At 37.6% G+C, this 25115-nt stretch overlaps 1 protein-coding gene across 2 annotated transcripts in view; it reads right to left on the reverse strand.

Annotated features, from left to right (window-relative positions):
* Nucleotides 1–25115, reverse strand: part of hmcn1 (hemicentin 1) — a 120500-nt gene that overhangs the window by 91927 nt on the left and 3458 nt on the right. For both annotated transcript variants that reach the window (XM_028445562.1, XM_028445561.1), the window contains exons 2-9: nt 10131–10201; nt 8557–8715; nt 8352–8474; nt 7339–7510; nt 6201–6307; nt 1039–1159; nt 685–948; nt 471–615 (exon numbers count right to left, since the gene is read on the reverse strand). In XM_028445562.1, the coding sequence (XP_028301363.1) occupies nt 471–615; nt 685–948; nt 1039–1159; nt 6201–6307; nt 7339–7510; nt 8352–8474; nt 8557–8715; nt 10131–10201 (1162 nt within the window). The remainder of the gene's footprint in view (nt 1–470; nt 616–684; nt 949–1038; nt 1160–6200; nt 6308–7338; nt 7511–8351; nt 8475–8556; nt 8716–10130; nt 10202–25115) is intronic.

Below are 25115 nucleotides of genomic sequence, written 5' to 3' on the forward strand. Positions count from 1 at the left end.
GCATATGAGAAGTCAATGATGCATATTTTCTTACATTAGAAAGGGGATTTATAAGAAAGAAGAACAACTGAACCTACTTCTTCTGATTTACCTATTTCCAAACAGTTAGATCATATAATCATATATCGCTCTGACACAGAACGCTAGGATATTATGAAAATGCTTCTTCTTTCTTTTTTTTTTTTTTTACCATTCAAATACAATATTTAAGTAGGTAACCAGGCAGTAACTGTTGTAAGTAGGATAGGCTGCAAGAATCTTCATTATTATGTTTAAAAACAATTGTCACGATAAGACATGTTTTACATAATGATGTAAGTAGAAGTATTTTGCACAAGGAATGATTTATGATGTTACATCATCTTCAGCTTCGTCTTAGGTCTCTGCAATTATGTTCCTTCAGGTCTGTTCAACTCTAGCAATAATAATTAAAGACCCAAACATGATTTTCCATCCATACGTTAACTCACCTAAAGAGTTGGTCCTCCCCAAGCCGTCCTGCATCACCACTGAAGCGTAAGGTGAATGGGATCAAACTCTCTACCTGACACTCGACTGCTCCTCTCTGTAGATAGTAACCATGAGTTATGACTGGCATCACCACGTTTGGAGCGCCTTACGGGAGGAAATCAATAAATCAGACAGATAAAAACACAACAGGCGATATCTGAGCGCGTCACTCACTGGGTATGATACTAGAGAAGGACACGCTGGAGACTCTCTGAAACAAAAAGCCATCGCGGTCATATCCCGTCACCCGCAGAAAGAAGGCCTCGTTGGGTGGAATGAACTCGGTGATGTTCCACAGGCTGAATGGCTGTCGCTCAGGGTAATACTTGATCGGTAAAGTTTTCATCACTTCCCCCTTGATTGACAGAAGCTCCAGCCTGTCAGGCCGTGCAGGAGGAGAAAGTCCAGTAGTGTTCAGGAGGATGTGGGTGGGAATCCCTGAATATTTGACATTACATATTATATACTGTGCTGCTTCACACCTTTGATGTGGACATTTTTTGTAGTTTGGGTCATTAGTGTACTAACCTTGCACTGGCCTGCTGATAGTTTTTCTGAAATCCGAGGTGGCTTTCCTGGAAAATCCAGCTCGGAAGTCAATAGTGCTGAGACCGGAGATGCGGACAGAGTGTCTTCCTTCACTGGAAGTCTTTGTGAAAACAAAACTATTTCACAACAATGTAAATCACCTTATTTGTGAATGTCTTTCTGCATAAAACAGCAACCACGACCAGGGTTGGGGTCGATTACATTTTTCATTATCCATGTTCAATTACAATTCTATTACAATTACTGGGACCAGCATTTTTTCCAATTACAATTATTCTCTATCCTCAGAAAGTAAATTATAATTACGTTCTCAATTACTAAAGTTCAGTTACAAATAATCACAATAACTGAGCCTGAAATAAATAACCTAATGAAAGTGAACCATCGTCTTGAGGTAGCTTTCTGATAGCATCTATTTAACGGGTCCTACATCAGCTGTAAAACACACTAAAAACAAATATCTATTATCTAATTTCTTTCCTATCTATTGATTACCTTGTTTGGCTTCCTGATCAATGAAAACATAGGTTTTAATATTTTTGGTGTGGACATCTGAGCCCTTTTTATTTCAGCAAACCGCTAGATTCAATGTTTTTAATGGGAAAATGTGGGAAAGCTTGATTTAAAACAAACATTTTATTTTATTATTTTATTTTTTTCATTTTTTAATATGAAACTCATTTTAATTGTTAACTACTTATGTGCAGAGCGTACATAGAACTGTAACATGGTTTCCCAGATTTCCGTTAAATTATAATTGACATTTTTATAGAATTTTTAATGGCAATTACAATTACAAAGTCAATTATCTAAACTCAATTACAATTTAATCGCAATTACGACAGGAACAGATTTTTAAAGATTACAATTAAAATTATAATGACGCCATAATTGTAATGAATGATCAATTACACAATTACAATTATAATTGACCCCAACCCTGACCACGACTGTGATATCTTAATTATTTGTACGCTACAAGCTTAATAATTTGTTTTTGTAAGATTTATTTAAATAAATAGATAAAGGAAAGGCATGTTAAGGCATACCCATTTTAATGTAATAATAATTAAAAGATGCCTTACTAAACTGAACGCTGTCACTAGCCTCGCGAGAACTCCCACCTTAAATGGCCTGAATGACAATTCTCACGATATTAGTGCTGACAGCGACAACAAACCCGGAAACAACTCAGAAAAGAGATGACGAATGAAGACGTTCCGGCGGCAAAAAACCAAAGAACTGGTATAAATACGTTGTAAAATGTGACAGAGAGTTTATCTTCCTAAAAATCAGCAGGATGGGACACAGTTACACATTAGTTAGATTAATAACTGAGATTTTAACGTCTCCCACAGCGGAAGGAACGACGTAAGTCACCATGAAAAATCAGCCAATCACAAGCTCCATAAATATACACTGCTTTAAAAAGTGTTAAAGGATGTAAAGTCTGTAATAAATGTGTCTAATAGGTCATTAGTGAATACCAGAGAACCACATGAGTGAGCATGAAAAATTATAAGAAAATATATAATGAAACTAAATTGTTAATGTCTCACTTAAAGACAAGCAATGTGAAATTAACGGTAAATATGCAACGTGTTGAGTGTTGAGTTTTCTTGTTTGGCGATATAGAAAACTATAATATTTCATATATCAATATATATATATATGTATATATTATAGCTTATTATGTATCAAATACTAGCTTTAGGAGTCGCTGCTTTTACTTCTCAGAACAACATGTAAAAGCTCACTTAGATGAAGTCTGGTCTGACTTTATTTGGTAAAATTATCTAGATTTATATCATATATCACCATTTTGAGAAAATATATTGAGATATGAGTTTTGGTCCATATCGCCCAGCCCTAGTAGTAATGTTCACAGCATTTTAATGTTAATAAAGGTCGACCTACCAGATTCTAATCACATAATTGTATTTAGTAAGTGGTTGACAAGTGGCCATTTTAGATTTCTTGTACAACTATATTAAATATAAGGGATACTGGAGTTTGGTTGGGCGGGTGGGACGGCTCGTAGTGGGCGCCAGAAAATGAATAATAAATAAATTAATTAATAATAAATACTAGCATGTTATTAGCTTGGGAGAACATGCAAACAACACATAAATGAAAGATGTGGAGTTTAATGAGATTTTACCCTTCGAGGGGGAATTTTATTTATTTATTTATTCAGTTTATTTCCGACATGGTTACATTCCCTTTTTTTTTTACATTTTTTTTTTTTTTTTTTTTTTTTTTGTACATGCCGAAAAAGGAGACGAGAGAAGCAGTTTGCTTATCTGGGTCCCGTCCCCTGTTCGGAATGTTCTCTAACTGAGAACATTTGTTTGTCCTATTAACAAAAGCAAAGGATTTTTGGTTCAAGTAAACATTACAAACACAAAACGTGCCAAATGACTGATGCTGATTTATCAAAGATGTGGTTGAGCAGTTTCTTTGCATGTGCAGACATGACAAGTTTAGTAGCTCCACGTTCTCAGTCGACTATCTAACACCTAAGCTTATAAAACATCAACAATTCAATGATGACCCATTCAGTCTGACATCTGCACTTTAATCCAACAAACTCACACTCTATAATCAGATGGCGGGTAATGGCTCGAGAAGTCTTCATCAAATGAGTCTTTTGAAGCTCCACAGAGATAAAGTCGACATAATTACAATGAAGTATATGTTTGTGAGAGGTGGAAACTCCTCTCCTTTGCTAAAACACCTCAGAGGAATGCTCGACATTGATTTAGTGCAGAAGGAAGCGTGCAAACCTGAGCTATCGTTTCCAATTGCTTTAAATGAAAGAGAGCACGATGAGCATCAGGACAGAAAACAAAACTATGTGGGCTTGTGTTTATAAGCAAACTGCCATTTTTTTGTTAAAAAAAAGAAGAATAGATGGTATGAATACTTGGAAAAAGAAGATTGGAAGGTGATTTAAATGCTAACGCCTGCCATCATAAAACACAACGTCAGGCACATCAACACTTTGAAAGCACCCTGGCTCTTTGCTTGGATGTAAATGAGGCCATAATTAGGGAAGGAGGATCTTTAAAGGTCATGCTCTGAACAAAGACAAGAGCGTTCCCTGTCATTACGACCTCTCATTTACAATTTTTACATCCACCAGGCCTGGCTGACCCGCTCCTGGCCTCGGATACATCATCACCACCACCTTTGTGCATTCACAACAGCCTTGAATCCTTCAGGCACAGGCAGTAAATACTGTAAATTCACAGTGACTATGCTAATGTGGGTATTGGGGACTTGAATGAAGCTTTCTCGCATGTTTTAACTGAATGACGACTGGACAAAGCGATACGTAACCCATTACATTCCAACAAATTGTGTGCGTTTAAAGTGTAGCACTGATTTATGCAATGGGTTAGAGACAATGGACTAAAAAGGAACATTAGAGCTCTTTAAGATCAATTGCAAACTGACAGTTTGGCTACGATAGTGAGAAAATGCTGAAAGTGATATCATTGGGATTTTTATGTTTTTTGCCTGATCTTAATCAACAGCTTTAAAAATGCAAACATGAGGAAAACAAAGGAAGAAAAAACTAAATGTAAAAATTCAAACACATAATTTGAAATAAAAGTTAGTTCTAACCAAATAATGCTTTTTTAAGAGTTAAAATTTATTTTAAAGTTAGGGTTCCCACACTTTTTTTCACAATTATTTTTCTAAACTTTTCCAAACCTTTTTCAAAATATTTTGCATTCAAAATAACAATGCATCACCTATTTAAGGGAACATTAAACAACTACTAACTAAGTACTACCATGTTTAATTATACAATTATAATATTACAATTTCAATTAGCAGACACTTTTATCCAAAGCGATGTACACCACAAAGGATTAAGGGACGTGCTTAATGTCACTTTGAGATAACGCTTAACATCTTTGGGGTTTAATACATTTTAAACATTAAAATAAAATAGGCTATATTTCCAAAACGGTTAAATTATTCTATGACTTTTTAAGACTGGAAAATCGTTTTTTCAAATTCCATAACTTTTCCTGAAATTTCATGACGGTGTAGACGCTGTTAAATGTTAAATAAAATAAAATGTCTTCCTACTTTGTTTGCTTTGGAAGCATAATGTTATCTTTAACTGTGTGTTCCTTGAAATAAATGTACAGTATACATTTATTCAGAATATAAAGATTACTCCGTTTAACTAACAAATCGTAGTTGGGTGAAGATGCATCACCACCAGCAATTTGAAGTAGGGGTGTCCCGATCTGATATTGATATCGAATATCGGTCCGATATCAGCCAGAAAACAAATATCGGATTTTATTGAACTGCATCTCCGATATAAGCGCTCCGATAAGTTTTTGTTGTCTTTGTCCCCGCCCTCAGTTGTTCCCACCATACACTGACAGTGATAAATTACTGAAGTGAACTTGAATTGTTGACTATTGTTCTCTGTTTGAGTAACATCACTTGATCAAGCTTTTACTAACATTCCACACTACAAAATAAGTAATAAAAGTATGTATGATTCGTGCTGATATCGGATCATTATCGGCCAATAACAAAGGCTGCAATTGCGGCATCGTAGCGAAAGTGAAAAAGTTGTATCGGGACATCCCTAAATTGAAGCGAGCGGATGTACTATTGTGGATCTATCAACAAAACACAAGGTAAAAAGGCTCCTTATTGTCTTACTTGTGTTGTTCACAGTGCAGAGTGTCAGATGTGTGGCCTTCATCACATTAAGTAGATGCACACAGCTCTACAGTCACCCACACAAACGCAGCTGCTTGTGTCGACGGCAGTGACCTCTCACACACACTTTGAGGATGTCTTATTATCAAATGTGTAATTCTGATGAGATGATGTCACTTGTAGCCAACAATAGCCTGTAAAACTGGTCAAAAGGGTTACACATCACTGCGTATCTTTGTGCTGATGTCCTGTAGCGGTAATTGGGACAGCTGCACCTCAGAGCTGCAGCTGCCTCTAAAGGTGTGACTCGTGACCTCATTCCAGGTTTATATCCCTGAACCATCCGTCGTAAGTCTTTGTAAAAGACAGAGTGTACTCCGGGAATTGTTTGTCCGTAGCCTGTAATTTCACACACGGTTCCAGTTAAAGAATGAACTGTTTACCTTGATAGACCACATCCCAGGCTGTGGCTCCTTTATGTTGACAACTTTGGCAGAGTTGGGAATGTGCAAGAGCTCCGTCAAGCCGTCACTCCTCCCCAGTAGCTTCCCTAGAGGCAAAATACAGACCCTGAGATGTGTATTCATCTTCAAACCTAAGTGGCGTAAACTAAATCTTAAATCTAAAGCCTATTGACCCAAAAGAGAGGAAAATCATTAAAAGAAAATGTTTGACTGTGACTACAAATGTAATGTATGGATCCCAGATGTGGCTTGAATCTGTGTAATGATAGAGAAAAAAAGAGAAAACTAAAAACAAACACTTTTTAAATTATTCCTGCCTTTTTCACTTGTAGTGATTGTCACTATTAAAATCTTTAAATCAGTGGTTTCCAATCTTTTTTGTCCCGTTGACCCCCTTTGCATTTTTGTTAAATCATGTAAACCCCCTCTTGATATCATAAGTACCCTCTCTTTAATTCCATCTACTTTTTCATTTGTGGAACAGCGGGCTCTCATATACCCCTAACTGTGTTTCAATCATTGATTTTCTTAGGATTATTCTACAAATTCAAAACAATGAGTGGAATTCAAAATGCAATTTATTTTATTATTTATTTTGTGGTTACTGCAATAGTAAGTATGGTCTCCTTTGTCAAATGTAGCTAATTTGTGTCTCTTATTGTCAGAAGTGTGATAAAATGGCCACTACAGCATAAAATAATCCTCTTTCAAAATATTACAATACAATATAGTATTTTATTGAGCAATAGTGCTGTTATTTTGTGGTAAATTAGTCCAAAAAATAACCTAAAAACCATTATTTTTTATTAATTGTTAAAACATCTTTCCGAGTACCCCTGCTATGTGCTCCTGTGCCCCTAGTGGTACATGTACCCCTGTTTGGGAACCACTGATTTAAATGACCAATGAAAACATGGCATTGAGAAAACCTGAATAAATTCTGTGTTTCATCATTTTCTTACTACATAAGCAAATAATCTGCACAACATTAATTATTGTTTGTAACATTTTGAAAATATGACACGAAATAATAAAAATCAACATCTTGATAAGTTGTGCAAGCCTGCAGGAGTGCCGGATGACATGTCGGATGAGTTCAAGCGGGTGGTTATCGTACCCTGGGGGGTTTTAATCTCGATGTCAGGTGCTGGGCCACTGAGCGCCACGGTCACTTCCTTTAGGCTTGGGTCAAAGGGCATCTGCCAAGTGTTGCTAATCCCAGTGAAATGATCAGTAGACAGCAGGTGGACCTTTGACGACTGCACTGCCTCCTCCACCCATTTAAGAACCTAGAGTGACAGGAAGGGACGTACAAAGAATGCTTAATATGTGTCCAATGTGGGCTGGGACTGTAAAATGCAAAACCTTATAAACCTTATAATGCTTCGTTCTGTTTCTAAAAAAACACACACACACACACAAACACACAGACACACGAACACATAAATCTCTTCTGCTGCACACAAGGTCATCTGGTCAACATGTGAAAGCACTTTTTGGAAACACATATTTCCTCCCTGTCTCTGTGGAGAAGTCATCAACTACTGTGTGAACATCCAGGTGCTGATCGGAGATTACAGATGTTGAGTGTAACATATGTCGAGCAGGAAGTATTTTGTGCTGAAACAGTATGAGACAAACATTTAAACCTATATTTCCAAATCTTCAAATGTCTCAAATCTATAGAGTCTAGACTCAGTGGTCTTTAAAATAATACATAACCCATCACAAGAATCCTTTTTAGATGATCGCTCAACAGCTGAATAATAAAACTTTGTTACTAATTTGTGGAGGAAAGGTCTTTAGAGTCATTTATATCAACTTTAAGCCACAAACACTCCACAAGCATGCAGGTTTTTAAAGTGTAAATCTCCTCTCATTCCTACAAGTAAAGGTTACATATAATAGTCTTTCAGTTGCGCTGACTTGGGCTACTGCACAATGCAATGCAATTAATTAGGGTAATTAGTTTACAATAGTTGAATATATTATAATAAAGCATGGTGCATTTGTCAAATGTCTCATGCATTTAACATCTGAAATACAGAACCCTACTTCAGTTTCTAAAACCTTATATTTGCAAAGACAACATAAACTTAAGTACAGGGTTATTCTCTACCATCTTCTTACCTCGTTGACCTGTTTCTTATCGAGATGGAAGACCTGCCCCGAGCTTGTCGAAGCAATCTCCTCATACACCTTGTAACCGATGTGCGTCCTGTCATCACAGTCTCCAGTCAGCACAAACACCACCTACACAGATGGAGGGACACATATTAAGAAACAACCTAAGCATAATCTCTATGTTGTATCATACAAAGAGTTATCATCCAACCTGTGACTGTTTCTGCTGGATTAGCTGCAGGACTTCATGAGTTAGCCTGTAATCTTTGGAACGGGCGTCTGTGAAGACATAAATGAAGGACCCCGGCAGCGAGATCTCCAGGGCAATCTTAATAGCACCAATGCTCATCTCAGGGCAGTCACCACCTCCCTGTGAGAAAGAAACGTATCATCAGCAAATGTGTTTAAGTGAATAAACCCTACAGTAAGTCAATTAAATTATTTCACTTTGAACAATGAAAGCAGAGCTCTTCTAATACTTTTAACGAGATGGGAAACGTCTTGACATCAGGGAAAACCTCTAAAGAGGCTAATGCAAGAACTAAGAGACTGAAAAAATCCAGCCTGTCATTGCCCGATCTCATTAGATCTCGGAAGCTAAGCAGGTTTGGTTAGTAGTTGGATGGGAGACCATTGAGAATTCCAGGGGCCACAGTGGGGGACTCCAGTGGTGTCTGCCATTGTGTCCTTGGGCAAAAAACTTCACCCACATTGCCCAGTGTGAATGTAGTGTGTGAGTGAGTGTTGGTGGTGGTCGGAGTGGCCGACGACACACTATGGCAACCTCACTTCTGTCAGTCTGCCCCTGGGCAGTCGTGGCTACAATAGTAGCTTACCACCACTAAGTGTGGAGTGAAAGAATAATGCCTTAATTCTGTAAAGCGCTTTGAGTGTCTATGATAAAGCGCTATATAAAATCCAGTGCATTATTATTAAATGTTAGCGTTTTGCTTGTAATGATATGAACTACTTGCTTCCTGTGCTCCGATGTCAGGTCAGGCATAACAGGAGCAGCACACAAGGATTATGTCTTAAAAAACTGAATATGTTTCCATTCATGCTTCGGGGAGTCATGAACATTGTTCCAAATGTACTGTAAGTGCATGTTGAAAACGTTTATCTCATCTATTGTTTTCCCTGTCTTGTTGCTATGGTTTGTCTGCAGGATTTGAAAGTTAAATAAAATGCATCACCCCCAGGAGTCCCATCTGGAATAAAGAGACTTTGATTATTGTTTTTTGCTTTTTTTTTACGAGTGGAGTTGGGTGGAATATCTCCAGCCAGGATTCCGCTTTCTACACTGAACTTCCAACTATCTCCTCTGGTTAAACCTCCATCCCCCACCTGTTCGGAGTTGTTAGGCTCAATGTTGCTCCCCATCACTCAGCCTGATGAGACACCTTTATTCACCCTAGTTCTGAAGGATGAACTCAGGATCAACTAAGTTTTGCTTGACAAAAACATTTCACCACTTTGTGAGTTATGCAGGTAAAACATTTCAGAGGTGGAAAAAAATTGACGTATGAAACATAAAATGAGATCAGATTCCAGGTAGAACATGACCAAGTGTAAATATTAGAGTTTTGAAACCATGTCGAAGTTATTTGGTTTACAGAAAAATATGGAGGTTTTTACTTAATTATTTGTGCTTCATAAATGAGAACAAGAACCTTTTACACAGAGCAATGACTTTTACTGCTTTTGCTTTTCAGTTTAACAGGAAGGAAGGAATCATGGAAACGTACATTTTTCACTAGCTTGGTGTGATGCGACCTGTGCACCCACCTGAACGTAGAGCTCCCTCAGTTCATACTGAAACTTCTTTGGGTCTGTTGTGATTGTGACAGGTCCAATCTCTGCAGAGAAACAGCACCGCAGGCCGTGTGATTAATGAGGCAACAGGCACACATCTGTACTCAATGAATACCTTAAAGCATTTTTCTTTCTTCATAAATTTTCCTCTTGAGAAAAATATTGTTTTTGGCAAAAGCAAGTGGATGTCCAGATTAAAGTGTTACAGCTGCAGTGGAGAGAATTCAGGAAAGAGGATTTACTTTACAAACAGAGAGTGGAGGAGAACTAAAATGAAACTATCTATAATATTGTTAGTTCTTTGAAGGCATGTTTGTATAAAAATCTAGAACCAGCCTCTTCAGCCTCTCATTATAGAAAATTCTCTAGGTTAATAAACAGAGAAACCCATATTTTATTGTTGCTTTTAGTTAAGAAATTAAGATTCTTCAAGAGGATTTTTTAAAATCAGTCAGTCAGTCATTACAATATATTGGCTCATTAATCATTTTTTTTTAACATAAATCTAAATAAGGTAAGTTAATTGATAGCTGCAGAACATTTAGTCCAATCTTCACAGTGTTATTTGATTAATAGAATATAATAAATAATACTGATACATAAGTAAATTTTAAAAAATTCATGAAAAAGCATCACCACATAGTGACACCAGGGCAGTGGATCCTTGCCAACATGGGTAGTCCCTCCTGTTTCCCATCTTACTTTGTTCAATCCGTTAATGAGCTGCTAAAACCCATCTTCTGTCAAACTGTGCGACTTCAGCCTCTGCAGCTGTGTTCAGACGGGTGACGGCCAACAAATCACACACATGCACACACAGCGTAATTCTGCACATGCAAGCGGATTGGAAAAACAAGCGATCCCTTGTTGCACACACGGCAATTAGAAACGTTCCCTGACTTTAGAAAATGATACAGTTAGAAAAGTTTTTAAAAAGAGTCTTTGGCTCGGCCTGGAGGCTTGGAGACAAATGAAGAACATTAGCTGCTCACTGGAACAGTTTGAGTTCTCGGATCTACTTAGTTTACAATAGTTCAAATTGTTCAATTACATTTTTTTTTAAGTTTCTGGGTTCACTTTTTATTATGTTCAATAACCAGAGAACTATTGGCTTTTCTCCCCTGGCAGTTTCCATCACCTGGTATTTCCTCTCAGAACAGCCTTCAAAGGCTTCCTTAACTTCTACAGTAACACATTTAAGAAGTGTTTTCCAAATGACGCACATTTTGGCATCACTGCAAAGAAAAAAAACATTTGCAGAAAGCAGAGGGACTTTTTTTTAAAAATGACATTATGTGTGTTATGTGTCTTATTGCTCCGAGTGGAACACTGATATTCAGCCAAACTTCTCAGAGATGGAAAATTTGAATTGTGGGAGACACTCCTGTGATGGTTGTAAGTGTTTTCTTGACTAAAACTTTGGCCTGGAAACTGTACCAACATGTAATCACATTAGATCCACGAGAATTCCAGAGAAAAAACACAAATAAATGATTCAGGGACTATCAGAGCAAACAGTTGGGCTGGTTCTGCCTTCACAAGAGAAACAAACCAACTGTTTCTATTAATGCCTGACCGATTAATCAGGCCAATTATAGTGTATCATTGTTGTTTAGAGGGTGGATGCTGGGTGTGACGGCCCTGTGTATGGTTGGCTCAGTGTCATCCCTACATTTTTTCAGTTTGGCCAGGGTCCCCAGTCCCTTTTGTTTCATTGAGTTATTTTGATTATGTTGCTACTTTTTAAGAATTTTACTAGAATAATTACTTTGACAACATTATTTCTGTTTGGCCTCTTTTATGTTGCGGCCCCTCAAGCCTTTGGAAAGACATCCTAGAGGGGGCCGTACATAATTGGGGGCTTGTCCGGTATACATTGTCTGAACCTCTCGCACCTGAAGCAAGAATCATACTCCTAGGCCAACAAGACCAACAAGTAACAATGAACTACTGAAATAATGAATGCATTTCAGCTCAAAAACCCTTACTGTAATTAAAACTTTAGATCTCTATCATAACAGCTCGTCAATTCTACCATTGGTTGTTGTCATTTTCAGATCTACAGTCGCTGGTTATGATTTACAGTCCGCATAAACAGGACTGAATCATAACATAACCTAACCGCTAGAGCAGACATGGGCTCGTCTGTGAATGGTCGCATTTACAGACCTTGGAGTCGCTGTTAGCTTACCAATAAATGGGAAGAGATTCGTCACCTTTACAATAAGTATAGACTAGGCCACTGGGAGTGAGGCCCAAGGCTAAGGCAGGCTGACTTGATAATAATGTATCATGTTTTTCTGCAGTCAGTGCCTTCTCCTCGCCCTTCTCTCTCTGCTCTGTTTCAGATGTCGTGAAGCTGATGATGGCAGTTCCTGATCTGTGGTTCACAGCTCAACTAGTCTGAGACACTCTGAGTTTCTATCTCTCTATCAGGCTCTGTTGGTCATTCTGTCCACTAACCCCAACCAGTGGAGGCAAAAGGGGAGTCGTTTCTTCCCACTGTCGCTAAATGCTTGTTCATTTTTTTTAATGAATTTTACATTTTGATAAGTGCATTGAGATGACTTTGTTGCAATTTGCGCTACACACTAAAGTTGAATTAGTTTAATTGAAATGAACGTGCAGATTGTTGTATTTGAACAGACTCGAGGGTCCCACTCCCACCATATTCAAGGTAACTTCCAATAGTCAGAGTTCCTAGTCCTTGTAAATCAACATGGGAACGGTTGAACTTGCATCACATTTACAACCTGAATAAACAGTTTTCCTCTCCACTGCTGACTCAGGGTAAAAGCTGTTAGAAAGAGAGTGGCTCTCATTTGAACTGTCAGCTGTGGGGCACAACACACAACACATGGGAAACAGCAAACTGGGTCGTGTGTGTGTGTGTGTGGGGGGGGGGGGGACCAACTACAAACAGACTAAACAAGTGCGGTCGAATATCCAAAGCCAGGTGCATGAGAACACCTTAAACACAGTAGTAACCATAACTATATATTTAATATGTTAATTATCTGCAGTGATAGTTAAGAACACTATGACATCACTTATAACACAAGCACTGACCGAAGGACTTGAAATTCAAAAGGTTTTGGTTATTTTTACAAGCATATCTACAAATACAAACCAAACAGCAACATTTTTTAAGGTAACCTTCTTCATAGACTTAGTTTTAATCCAAAGCATTTAAAACAGTTGCATGATGATTGACTTGAGTTAACATTTCTACTTGTATTTGAGTTACTCCACCCTCTGCTCCTTCCTGCATTCGTTTCTCTGGCTCTCTTGTCCTTCTCCTGTCATCCTTTTATCCTCTTCATGACTTTACCAGCTGCTGCCAAACAACTGAGGTTTAGCCCAAAGAAACCGTGCTGTCAACAGGCTCCATTTCACAGCAAAGCTCACTGAACGTCTCTCACCACAAAGAGCCGATAAAGGCACGGACCACCAGGCGGATTAAGCTCTACCTCTCCTGTTTCACTTCACTCAATTGAAAATGAACGTATCTCAGAATACTGGGCCACGAAACAACCCTCCATTTTGATTAACGACAGGGTTACACAGTGACGCACAAATAACAGTGAGATGTATCGGATGCACACATCACAGATGAGAGCTCAACTCCTTCCAGATGAACAGCCTGTTCGGACTCCAGAGACACATGACAGCTACGGCAGTCGTTCCAACGACTGGATAATAAGTGACGAAGACAGGAAACAGCGATGGATGCGACCTGACAGGACGTCTTCATTGAATGTGCATGCAACTGTCACTTATGAAGATCTTGGCACTGGACATTCATACAGACAGAATAGAAGCGACAGCTGAGTGATTCAAACTTTTAAAGACATGAAGATGAATCGGTTACTGAGGGAAAAGGAGAGGAAAGTGAAGAGAAAAGTGTGGAAAGATACCAGAGAAAGAAAGAAAAAAAACAAAAGACAGAAAAAGACAGTAATAACAGAAAACAAAAAGGAGAAATACACAACAATAACTCCAATCTAGGGATGGGCGATATTGACAAAAAAAATTTTATCCTGATAATTTCTAGTATTTATCACAATAACAATAAAAATCATGATTAATAAAAACTATAACAAAAAAATAAATTAAAAAATTCACAACTTAGTGTAAACAGGTTCCTTACAAACACAAATAAATCTGAATACATCAACACTAAACACATTTAAAAAGGCTACAATAACTGCTGACTCAAACAGCTCATGAGCTGATATTTTATGGAATATGATTGTGCATGTGGATTACTATTAGTGTTATTGTGTGTAATTCATTACACACAATAATATATAATAACACTATTATATATATATATATATATTAAAAGCACAAATAACTTCAATAGTGTTTTTACTGCTGATGAAATATAATTAAAAAATATTGCGTTTCACAAATTGGGATGAATGAATAGTGACATTAGTTATTATGTTGATATGTATGTTTAGCTTTTATCCTTTCATGCAAGTGTTAAATCTGACAATAAACAAATTGGTGGCTCTCTGTGGCTTCATGACAGTAAGACGTGTTCTTTTTACTTGGTCTATTATTCCGTATATGCAGTGGTTAGCACTTAGCTCAGTGTGTTAGCTTAGCATAGTTAGCTTTAGTTGAGTTTCCAGTTCAAAATCGTTGCTACAGGTTCATCTCTGTCCCCGTGTTTGTGGAACTTTGGGTGGATCTGAGGGAGGAACTAGAATCGATTATCTGGTTTTAACCAAGTAGCGGTCCATGATGCATCGCAGCACGGCAGCTTCTGGTAGCCATACACCTCACACACAGATGGCGGTGTGTGCGGGGGGCGGTGGCTGTGCACACCGTGCGGAGCTTCCGTAAACAACGTTCCGCTGTTGTTGTTGACAACAAACGAGGCAGTTTTGGCCCGTGGAACGTGTTTTTTTGGGGGCATTCATGGCTAAATTGAGGGTCAAATGGCTTGTGGCACTCGCTAATTTCCGACATGGGAATTTATGGTTCACATCGTGGGATGACAAATTCTTACCAGTGAGAATGTTTTTTACGATAAATCATAAACAATAAAATATTGCACATTCCTACTCCAATCTGACTATCATGTAGGCCTAGGTAATATATCGAGATTCAAGATATATCAGGTTTTCCATTTTGGCGATATAGAAAATTACAATATCGCCTATATATCGAAATATTTTTGATTTATAGCTTATTTTGTATTAAAATACTCATATAGGAGTCGCTGCTTCTGCTTCTCCTCAGAATAGCATGAAAAGCACAGTGGATTGCTGAGTGTGTCCTAACCCAGACCTTCCCCTAAACAAGCCACGCTACAGAACTCACTCACACGTGCTGTCCCTTCTAGGAGTAAAAGCCAAAAGTGGTTTGTTCAGAAATGGGCCTGTGTAGCATTTTTTATCAGCAAATCTGACCTGGAATTGTCTTTCTGGTAAATTTTTTTGAGTTCAAAATATCAAGATTTATATTGTATATCGCCATTTTGAGAAAAATATCGAGATATGAATTATCATCTTTATCACCCAGCCCTACTATTACATCTGCAGCTCTCAGACAAAGCTGGCTGTCTTTCAGTATTTCACCCTTTTTTATCGACTGTGTTTTGTAATTTGCAACAGCAGCCGTTTGAAAGTGAAGTGGATGACTTTCTCAGCATTACAACCACAAAACTGCAGAACTCACAGATAATTAATGACTGATGGTGCAACTAAAGTCTGTCTGAATTACACAGGGCTGGTTTTTGTTCAGTAAGGCTACTTCGTCTTACCAAGGAATGTTTTTTAGTGCGTATCGGACCAGACAGAGAAACCTCACGTTCAGCGGTCGACCACACAAAGACACCACAGACGTCTGAGGCAGTAATTTCGTACAATGGGCCTTGAAACATGAGAAAGTCACTGCAAGAACTGAACTAATTGACTTAAGTAGAAAAAAACAACAACCCTACACTAAAAAGTAGCAATAGGATTTTACTAGAAAGTAAAGTAATGATTTGTACTCGCTCAATCGGGGTATTTGTTTTAGATTTTTGTTTATTTTATATTTATTTTAAGAATTACACAAAGTTTACGTTGTTGGCAGGTTTATAAAAAAAAGCAAAAATGAACCATTTTTAAACATTTACACAGAATTATATTTGTATTATAACTTATGTTTCATTCATTCATTCATTCATTCAACAGGAAAATATATATTATTAAAATAAATTAAAGCAATAAATGCAGAAAATTGGCGAGTAAAATCCTTTCTGGTTTATTCTAATTCAGTGTGTGTGTGTGTGTGTGTGTGTGTGTGTGTGTGTGTGTGTGTGTGTGTGTGTGTGTGTGTGTGTGTGTGTGTGTGTGTGTGTGTTAACGTATTTAATGTGTAAGGGTTAATTGTAGGATCACTTGTTAAAAAATCCACTGTGGGCCCTTGAGCAAACCTGTATGTAGCACATATGTGGCAATAGACACACACAAAAAAATACATATTGCACTAACATAATGCAGTATATTAAATCATAACAATAAGAGCATAACTTGTAAAGACAAGTAAAAACTGTTTTTTGTTTTTTTTTTTAATATTACAGCCATTGCAATATGATTGATTTTCTATTCAAAAATCCTGTTTGAACTGATTGCAGAAGATTTTTTGCTTTTTTTGTCAGCATTTCACTATTGGCGAAAAATTAATGTTTCAACATATTCCAACTGTGCTCATCCATCGTTAATACGACTTTTTCCGACCAAGCTAACACACGGCACCTGGAAGATGTACTGGAGGTAAAAAAAAATCATGAATTTCAAGACATCTTGAATGTGTGAAATGTATTGAAAGTGTTACAAAACAGCTGCTAAAAAGTGTCTCCATGATACACAGCGTCCCCCAACACATACCTCAATTAGGAAGGCGGGGGTCAAAGGTCACCGACAGTGTGACCTTCAGCCTTGCAGCTTGTAATTCAGATCCCTTAACACTTGTCCTGTCCAGACACATTTGTTCTATTTAAGACCTACACAGTCTTCAGTGTCAGTCAGATGTCTTGTTTGCATTTTTTCCGTCCAGTCTTCAGCTGCAGCGAGCAAATGTGTTGCCACTTGAGTTCTTCCATGATAATTCTGTCCACGTCACATGTTGTATGAGGGAAGAGTTGGAGTTTTACTATGATTATAAAATGCATCAGAAACAGAATGCCTGTGAAAATTCCCAAAGGGAAAAGTTTTCATTAAGTGAATCTTTAAATAACCACTAGTTTGTATAGATGTGGCAGGCATAACCTGCAGTCCTGCTAACTTAATCTTTAACATATTTACAGGGAACACCCTGCCTAAACCGTTCTTTCTTTTGTTTTTCTTTACTTAACAATGTAAAATCAAAATAGCACTAATATATTGTTGAGGTAGCATAATGAGCTGTTAAGCATTGATTACATTATTTAATAATGAAATTATCACCTTATAAAGCTTGTCTGGTAAACCTGCTAGGAAATAACCTCTTAATTACGTACACCCCTGTGGATATGGAGCAACACTTCACTTCATAAATCGTGCTGTTCATGTGTTTTTCCTTCTGTTTCAGTTAATCCTACAGAATGCGTCATAAAGAACAGACGTGTTATTCTTGAGTTAATTGATAGTGCAGTAAAGATAATAACCATTTGGTAAATTAGCATTAGATTCTGTTACAATTCTGTTTAAATGTGAAAGTGGTAAAACTATGGCACAATACTGGTGGAATTGTACTTTACATCCGACGTCCACGGACCTCCAGATCACGTTCACAACGCGTTGCTCGGTCTGGACCTCACCTGCACGTCTATATGACATCCACAATAGGTCGGCATCTGACGTCATGACCACGAACTCATCTTTTTCAGATGTTGTGGGGTTAGGTTAATTTAACGAATGCGCACACAACAAGAACGTCAAAATTGCATATAAACATTACAATATCCCCAAAATTAATGGTATTGTATTTTTTTTTTTTTGCATTATTTTAATGATGTATTTTGTCATAGATTAGTATCCAGCTTCAGAATTCTTGTAGTTGAATAAGTAAGGAAGTGCGCTTGAAAGCATAAGGTCTAGGGATCAAACCCACCATGGGCCTTCTTTCTTATCCGTCTTTTTGGGATGTCGAGAATACGTCTTTTTCGGACGTCCAGACGACGTCTGAAATAGACGTCGTAAAAACTTTCATTCTGCACCCGCCAAAGACGTCTTCTCAACTTCAGACCCTCACCTCATTTCAACATTGTATGCATGAATAAATCAAAAAAACCAAACTGTGGAAGCTGGAAACCAGGCTAACAGATTAGAAACTTATGTAACGGGTATGAAAGTAACAGTAAAATAACACAGACAATATAGAAACTCATAATAGAGTAAATAAAAGAGTCAAAAGTATATTTCAGGAGTCATAAACTAATATTAATGAGTATTTTTTTTTTTTTACAGAGCAGCCCAGCATGTATACGCACAGTATGTTTACTCTCACAATAGCTGCTTTACAAACCTTACATGTGTTTTAATCTAAAATACTCAATAGCTCAACCTAAGGCCTTGAAAACCACAGCTACAATGAGGTCATACCATTACATACACTGGGATTGTTTCAGCTTTGGCATCAATTCCATAAGAATGTAATGTAATGTCTTCCAAATGAATCCTCCAGGATGTAAACGCATGATGCCTGACAAAGAAACTGGGAAAGAATGCCAAAAATATATTTTTTGCTTCATAAAAACTTCAGGTTAGAATAAAGCCCTGTGTGCTGAGCTTTCTGCTCATTAATATAAGTAATAATAAAGCAGTAAAAAGAATAATAAACTGACTGGCAGTAAGTATAACGCTGTGTACCGCTGGTATAAGTGGCAACATACAGCTGGAAATGATCTACTCTGACTCTGGGGGGTAATGTGTTTGAGAGAATGATTGGAGAACCGAATGTTTGCTGTAGGGCAAGAAAAAGCTTCAGTGTGTTACGAATCAGAAAGTGAAACTTATCTCAATAAAGCCTCTGTATTGGCAACATAATAATGTCTTCATCATGGAAGCTCATTTTTACTCAGCTACATGCTGTTGGACACATGTTAAGATTTAGAAATAGATCAGGTAAATGTCACGTGCCTTTGGTAACATCTGTATGTGAACGTTATGGAAACAACATGAATTCTGAGAAGCCCTTAAAACATAGAAATGTGATGTTATACTGTAGGCCATTATGATTGAGTGAGCAATTAAAGACATGTATTATACAAATATTTATTCATTCATTCCTTCATTCATTCAAACTCCCAAAAGAAAGTAAAATGGTTGAAATGCTTGAGATTTTCACGCATTGCATTGTGGGATGTGGAGTCTCATAAACGGATGCATAGAAGTGTTCTTCATTCTTACCATGATTTTTTTTGTTTTTCGCTTGACACCACATTTGTTCTAGTCTTTTCCCCTGGTATTCCCTGTGATATCAAAATGAAGTAAAAACACGTCCATGCATCTCTCTGTATGACTCCATATCCCACAATGCAATGCGCAAAAAAAACTACTCAAACGGACTTATAACGGTGGTGATGAAAACAATCTTTCAAGTTGCAATATCAAGTATAGTTGATGAAAGAAACACTGGTAGAAACATATGTCTATAAGTTTGACATACTGTTTGTATGTACGTGAACTAATATATTTGGCAAAAAATGTGATCTCAAGTTGCAAATTCTCTCCCTTTTAAACACTAACAATAAAACTTCTCTAAGTCTCAGAATTCCAGTCTGCTCAAAAACTTTCAACAAAAAAGGCAACAAACCCAGATCTTTGGATCTTTTTGATCTGAAAAGAAAGAAATCTGAAGGTCTCAGTCGGGGCACGTGAAACCTCAAAACCTCAGAATAAGACTCAGAGTTCAACTGAGGAGGGGAATGAAGGAGAGAGAGAACCTGAAGCAAAGTCCAAATACTAAACAAATCCCTCTTTAATGTGTTGAACTGGCTTTATGTCAGTGCATCTGAAGGCCATTGATGTTTCTTGATGTTAGAAACTACAGTATTAGCCCTCGCTGAGCCTTGTAAGTCATCAAAAAAGAACAGAGAGGATAAGGATGACATGCTCTGTGGCGATCTTCTGCTTTACGCCACTTTGCAAGCTTAAATATAATCTTGAGCAACATCGGCAGCAAAGAACTGAGCTGAAACCCTCACACTGAGAAGTTGTCAAGCAAAGCCCTTAAATAATGGTTCTTTTAATACTCCACAGTAGGTATGCTCAGACATAAACTGTACAGACACACATTATAGCCACCTTTCCTCCTCTAATTCTCCAAAACCTCAACAGGATTTTAGGCATTCCTGCCTAATAGCATCATTATTGACTCCGTCCAGCTAAACGCAGGCTCCTTGTAATCTCACACGGGTGTGGTGCGGCTAAGACACACACCACCATTCAGCAAAGGAAAGAAACAAAGAGAAAATGGGATGGTACAAAAGGACTCAGAACACTGACAAAGGAGGGCCTTTGATCCTTCAGCGAACGTAAAGGTTATTCAATCATCACTACATCCAAGGCTTCAGCCCATAATACATCCACCTACAGATACCTGGCAGGAAAAGGTTAGCAAGTTACCAGGTATAAGGTTGCAAAAATGCAAGAACAACAAGTCAAATAAAGATGATACGGAAATAAAACCATTAGTTGAGGCTGGACATCATCTTAATGATAACAAGATGCTTCAGGGCAGACAACAATCAGTGGACTAATCACGCTCTGAATAGTCCTATCACCGTCATCACTGCTTTTAGAAGACCTTAGGGGATTCCATACTGATGATGCGTCCCAAATTACATCCTTCCCCATATCTGAGACACAGCTCCCACGCCACTCTCAAATGGTAAACCTCATGTGACTAGCATGTTTTGACACAAAGGACATTTTAACATCACGTCCAGTGGTTAATGATTCTACTGTGCTTATGTGACACTAATATATACACTATATACACAGCACATGGTCGTAGGCCTGGGACGATAAACAGAAATCAATTATTCAAACAAATGAACTCGATAATTTGTTTGGTTTCGGAATATTTTATTCTAACAAAGTCAATTTTATTTTTTGATTGTTTTTGTAGTATGTTTGAAAGTTATTGACATTCCAATTAGAAAAGTAATAAATATAGGAAATTGTGTGGAAAGCCTGATTTTATTAACATCGTACATTCCTGCATTCAGAAATGATCAGTGCGCATTAGTCATCATCATCATCATCATCATCATCATCATCATCATCATCATCATCAATGTAATCAATGTTTCAAACTGTGACTTTACATTGTACACAGTGTTAAAATAGTTGAGTATCAGTCTGATGTCTGTCAGAGTTTTACTGTAACAAGCAGCAGCCGAGGCGCACACCTCAGCACACACACAGCTGATCAGCAGCTGAGCACACACTGCCCTCCCAGTATAAGGAATGGATGGCGCGGGTAAAATATAATTAAATCTAACACATTTTATCCTGTCTAGAACTGGTAAATGCGAACATATTAGAAAAGCTGATGGTCAATCCTAAGATCCTGAGGAACCTATGATCATCCTGGCTTTGTAAAAGCTTCTCCTATCGTACGTCCAACTGAAGTTTGTAGACTTCATGTGATTTTCTCAACAAACTCCTAATAATACAAAGTATTTCAAAATAACAAATGGCGCAATGACAAATGATGATTAATCTAATTTTCTTTTACTTCACATGGATGTCCAGTATGTGTCACATAGCATTTGGAAGGACTATTTGACAGAGGGTGGTTCTGGTTTATGTTACTGCCATAAAATCGATTTAATCGATTAGTCGAATTTGTAGGTAAAAAAGTTTTTCAGACTTTTTCGCGTTCCGGTGTGAGCCAGTCCCTTCTTTGTTTACATTTGTTTATCCTTTGAGTAGGCCATTTGTGTGCCAAAGGCATGTTCAATTTTTTATTCACTCTATGCTGAGATGCTAAGGGAAGAGTTTAATATTTTTTTTAATTGTAATGTTAAATGTTATAAAATATGTAGTTATCTGATTTCTTAATCAGAAAATTTAAGCTGCTGTGAAGTTGTTGCACTTTTGCTTAAACCTGGGCTAAAGCTTAAAATTGTTGAATGAGCCTCATTTACTTTTTATTTTAGGATTGTTCTATGCATTTTAACTCTTGAGGACAATCACAGCAATAAAGTTGCATTTTTGACAATATATCTGATGTCTGCAGTCATTTTTAAGTGCATTAAAAAAGAATCGAAACTCAAATTTTTCTTTAAAAAAATTGGAGTTTTTTTTTTTTTTTTAAGGCAAAATCGCCCAGCCCTAGTGTAGATGTCACTTTAATGTGTTTCAGCTATTTATGCAACGTTGGAGAGCAAAGACGCTCTTTTATTAAAAACAATGCCCTCATCCACAGTTTCAAGAGTATTTAAAGGAATCTCAACTTTAACTTTTTAGATTTTCATCCAAATTCATCAGACCTGAAATCAACTTAGTATTTGAGTAAAATGCTGGAAAAACCATAAAATACTTACAAATTAGAAGACCTAAAAGATATTCAGTTATGTCTGACATTTATGATACATATTTGGAAAAGTTGAATAACAGATTTATGTGAACAAGTTGACTTGCTTTAACCAGATGTTCCTGAATGACTAGATAACCAAAGTCCTCTCAGATGTTCAGTGCTGTCTCTTATCAGTGTGTTTGTATTAATAACCAAAAGGTTTTAAGCGGTTCAAGAATCTTGTGCAGATTCGAGTTGTGTTTGCATCGTCCCAAAACAAAACAACAGAGCCAGAATTTGATACTGAAATGTAAGACAGATGTACTGTGCGACTGTCAAACAAAAAAAGGAGCAAAGAAACAATAAATGTAAAGACTGAAGAAAAAACAAAGTACAACTCAGCAATAGATTGGAAGACCTTATTCTGGCCTACACTCAGTGAATGCTCCCAAATGCCCAACACTGAAAACCTACAACATTGTCGAAAACCTTTGGCCTGCACTGCATGCCAAATGTGTCAGGGTTCCCCACTGACCCAAGGCGCTGGTCTCTGACCCATCTCAAACTCAGCCAATTAAACACTCACACAAGCATGAATAAGACACACACAAACACAGCCCTCACAGCAAGGTGGTATTTACAAGGACAAGCATGTGGATGTAAGGACGTCAACAGGGCAATGAAAACGCAGGATACCAGCGTGCGCACAAGCCACAAATTCACTCATCTACGTGGAATCTCCACAGTTTCCCTAATAATGGCTAATTGGAAAGCTGAAGCAGTCATCATAATGGAAGCCACTTTTCCTACCTTGGTTAAAGTAGAAGTGCTGTGAAATCAAGTTTATTTGGTGGTAATTTCCCAAATAAATGCCCCATTTGGTGGATGTGTTAATTACACTTTTGACAGAAAGTTCCTTTTTTCCCCTACATTTCAACCAAAAGAATATTCATGCTTAATTCTGAAGTAACCCTGATGTTGACGGAGTGGCTAAAGTTTTAACCCAAGCAGTTTTAGTGAGGTGCAAATGCACCATGACATGCAATAGCCCAGTAAAAGGACTTGTGAAGCCTTTCTTCGGCTCTCTCCCTGCAGGATAGAGGAAAGGGGGAGGCTTCCTGACTGATCTTCCCACATTGGCCTGACCCCAATATCCAGACATCCTCCTGAGAATCTTGCTTCACACACAGATGTAGACAGGGACATAGATCACAAAGACACACTTGTATGTTGACAGTGTCCGATTGCAGTGTAAATAAAAAAGGGGGGAGCTGTGATTTAAAAGGAGCCAAATCAAACAGGAGGGAATGTGTTATCACACTGGCTCGGATGGAAAAGCTGAGAAAGTGGATCTGTGTCAGATTGAGGCAAACCCTCAACAACAGTCTTTGGAAAAACAAACGTGATTCTCTCTGAGGGCCTGAGAATAATGTTAGAAAACGACATGAAGTGAGACCAGGAGGTAGGGTCAGATCAACATTTGGCTAAATGCTTAGCTACTGCTGCCTGCAGATGGCTTTGGTGAATAATTCCTCTATTCCCTCAAGAGCTTCCAGTAAACACTCTCTGACATCCTTGTCATCAATGTAAGAAGCAAACAATCATCGTTTGCTGATCACAAAAAATATATCCCTTTCACCAAATCTCTTAGGAAAGGAAAGGGCAGCATCAGAGCTACAGTGAAGGCGTTTGTTCTTCTTTCATGGTGGTCAGTCACACATCTGCAACACGGCAAGAAGGTCCTCAGCTCAGACCTCGTGGTTGGGCACTTGGGTCCTTTTAGTGTGAAGTTTGCATGTTCTCCAATTGCTTGTGTGGGTTTTCTCCCAGTACTCCAGTACTGTATTCCCAACTAGGGCTGAGCAATATATCAAGATATATCAAATTTTCTATTTTGGCAATATAGACAATTACAATATAGTATATATCCATATATATATTTTTTTGTTCTATAGCTTATTTTATAATTAAAATATTTGTTTTAGTACACCCTAACCCCAACCTTCCCCTAAACAAGCCACACTACAAAACTCACTCACATGTGCTGTCCCTTACAGGAGAAAAAGTGGCACATATTGTGCAGCTGTTTGTTAATAAATGTGCCTGTGTTGCATTTGGCATCAGCAAAAATAACCCAGAATTGTTTTTCTGGTCTGACTTTATTTGAATTAAAAAATATCGAGATTCATATCATATATTTTGAGAAAAAATACAGTGATATGAGTTTTGGTCCATATCGCCCAGCTCTATTCCCAACATAATGATCGTTAAAACATCTTTTGTAATAGCAAAACAAGCAGTTATCATGCAGCCCACATGATTCATTGCTGGTGGTTGTGCTGGTTTTTAAATCAAATTTAAGCTATTTATCATTAATATGACAGAAAACTGTAGTTGAAGTTATCAGTTGACTACAGCCTCTATCTGAGGCTCTTATTGTGAAAAACAGTA

The sequence above is a fragment of the Gouania willdenowi genome, chromosome 4, assembly GCF_900634775.1.
Source record: "Gouania willdenowi chromosome 4, fGouWil2.1, whole genome shotgun sequence".
Taxonomy (NCBI): domain Eukaryota; kingdom Metazoa; phylum Chordata; class Actinopteri; order Blenniiformes; family Gobiesocidae; genus Gouania; species Gouania willdenowi.